The 1,483-nt window shown below is 31.8% G+C and overlaps 1 protein-coding gene across 1 annotated transcript in view; it reads left to right on the top strand.

Annotated features, from left to right (window-relative positions):
• The window catches only part of DEUP1 (deuterosome assembly protein 1), an 81,219-nt gene that overhangs the window by 73,748 nt on the left and 5,988 nt on the right, over positions 1-1,483 (top strand). The window contains exon 12 of the mRNA XM_012558162.2: positions 596-602. Within this exon, the coding sequence (XP_012413616.2) occupies positions 596-602 (7 nt within the window). The remainder of the gene's footprint in view (positions 1-595; positions 603-1,483) is intronic.

Raw genomic sequence — 1,483 nt, 5'->3', positions numbered from 1 at the left:
CTGCCCCCTTCCAGTCACTACTTCCACCCTGGTCCCAAGTAGCTACTGTGCAGACTTCTAACATCATAAATGAGTTTTGTCCATTTGTGAACTTTATGTAAGTAGAATCATACGTGTTTTTTCATGTCTGGCTTCTTTTATTCAACACTATGTTTGAGAGATTAATCATCCATATTGTTTCACATAGCTGTAGTTTATTCATTTTTGTTTCTCTATAGTATTCCAGGATATATAAATACTACAAACAGTGATACTACAATTTATTTATCCTTTCTATTGTTGATAGACATTTGTGTTATTTCCATTTTGGAACTATTTCAAATAATGCTGCTAAAACATTCTTTTACCTGTCTTTTTCACTGAGTATGTACCTAAGAGTGGAATTGCTGGCTCATAGGATATACGTATGTTCAGCTTTGGTAGGTACTGTCAAACTGTTTTCCTAAGTGTTTGAGCCAATTAATACCCCCAACGAATAGCACACGAGAGTTCTCCTTGTTCTATATTCTTTAAAACACTTGGTATTATCAGTCTTTTTAATGTTAGCCATTCTGGTTGGTGTGTAATGATACCTTGTTGTGGTTTTAATTTACAGTTCTCTCGTAACTAATGAAGTTCAGCATTTTTTCTTGTGTTAATTGGCCATTTTGACATCCTCCTTTTTAAAGTGCTTGTTCAATCTTCTGGATTAATATTCTGTTGGATTGTCTTTCTTGTGATTGATTTGTAGGAGTTCTTTATATATTCTGGATATAAGCCTTTTGTTGGTTATATGTATTACAAATATCTTCTCCCACTCTTACTTGCTTCTTCACTTTTTTAATAGTATTTTTTGATGAGCAGAGTTTCTAATTTTAATATAGTCCAATTAATAAATTTTTTCTTGTACGGTTAGTATTTTTTGTTGTCCTATTTAAAACATTTTTCCCTGTCTCAAGGTTATAAAGATATTATCCTATGTTATCTTCTAGAAGCTTTGGTTCTTTATTTTTCATATGTGTATTCACAATCTACCTGGAATTGATTTTTTTGTATGGTGCAAAATGGGAGTCTAGATCCCCTTTTTCTGTGTAAACATCCAATTGACCCTGCACCATTTATTCCAGTTCTGTAGATTCTTTTGGATTTTCTATATCTGCAATCAAAATAATGACAGTTTGATTTCTTACTTTAAAATTTTCATGCGTTTTCTTTGTCTTTTTCTTGGCTTACTGTATTGACTAGAACTTCCAATAAATGTTGAGTACAAGTGGTATTATCAACTTCCTTCGTTAATTCTCAGTCGAAAAGGGAAATCTTTCAGTATTTCGCCATTATGTATGACATTTGCTGTAGATATTTTGTAAATTCCTTTTATAAGATGAAAGGCATTCCCTTCTATTTCTAGATTGTTATTTTTTTTTTTCAGAAATAGATACTGAATTTTATCAAATGCTTTTCCTGCTGCCTCTATTGAAGTGACCATGTAATTTTTCTCTTTTGC

This window comes from Trichechus manatus, unplaced genomic scaffold (genome assembly GCF_000243295.1).
Source record: "Trichechus manatus latirostris isolate Lorelei unplaced genomic scaffold, TriManLat1.0 scaffold00141, whole genome shotgun sequence".
Classification (NCBI taxonomy): domain Eukaryota; kingdom Metazoa; phylum Chordata; class Mammalia; order Sirenia; family Trichechidae; genus Trichechus; species Trichechus manatus.
This window is presented reverse-complemented; position numbering and strand designations above follow the sequence as displayed.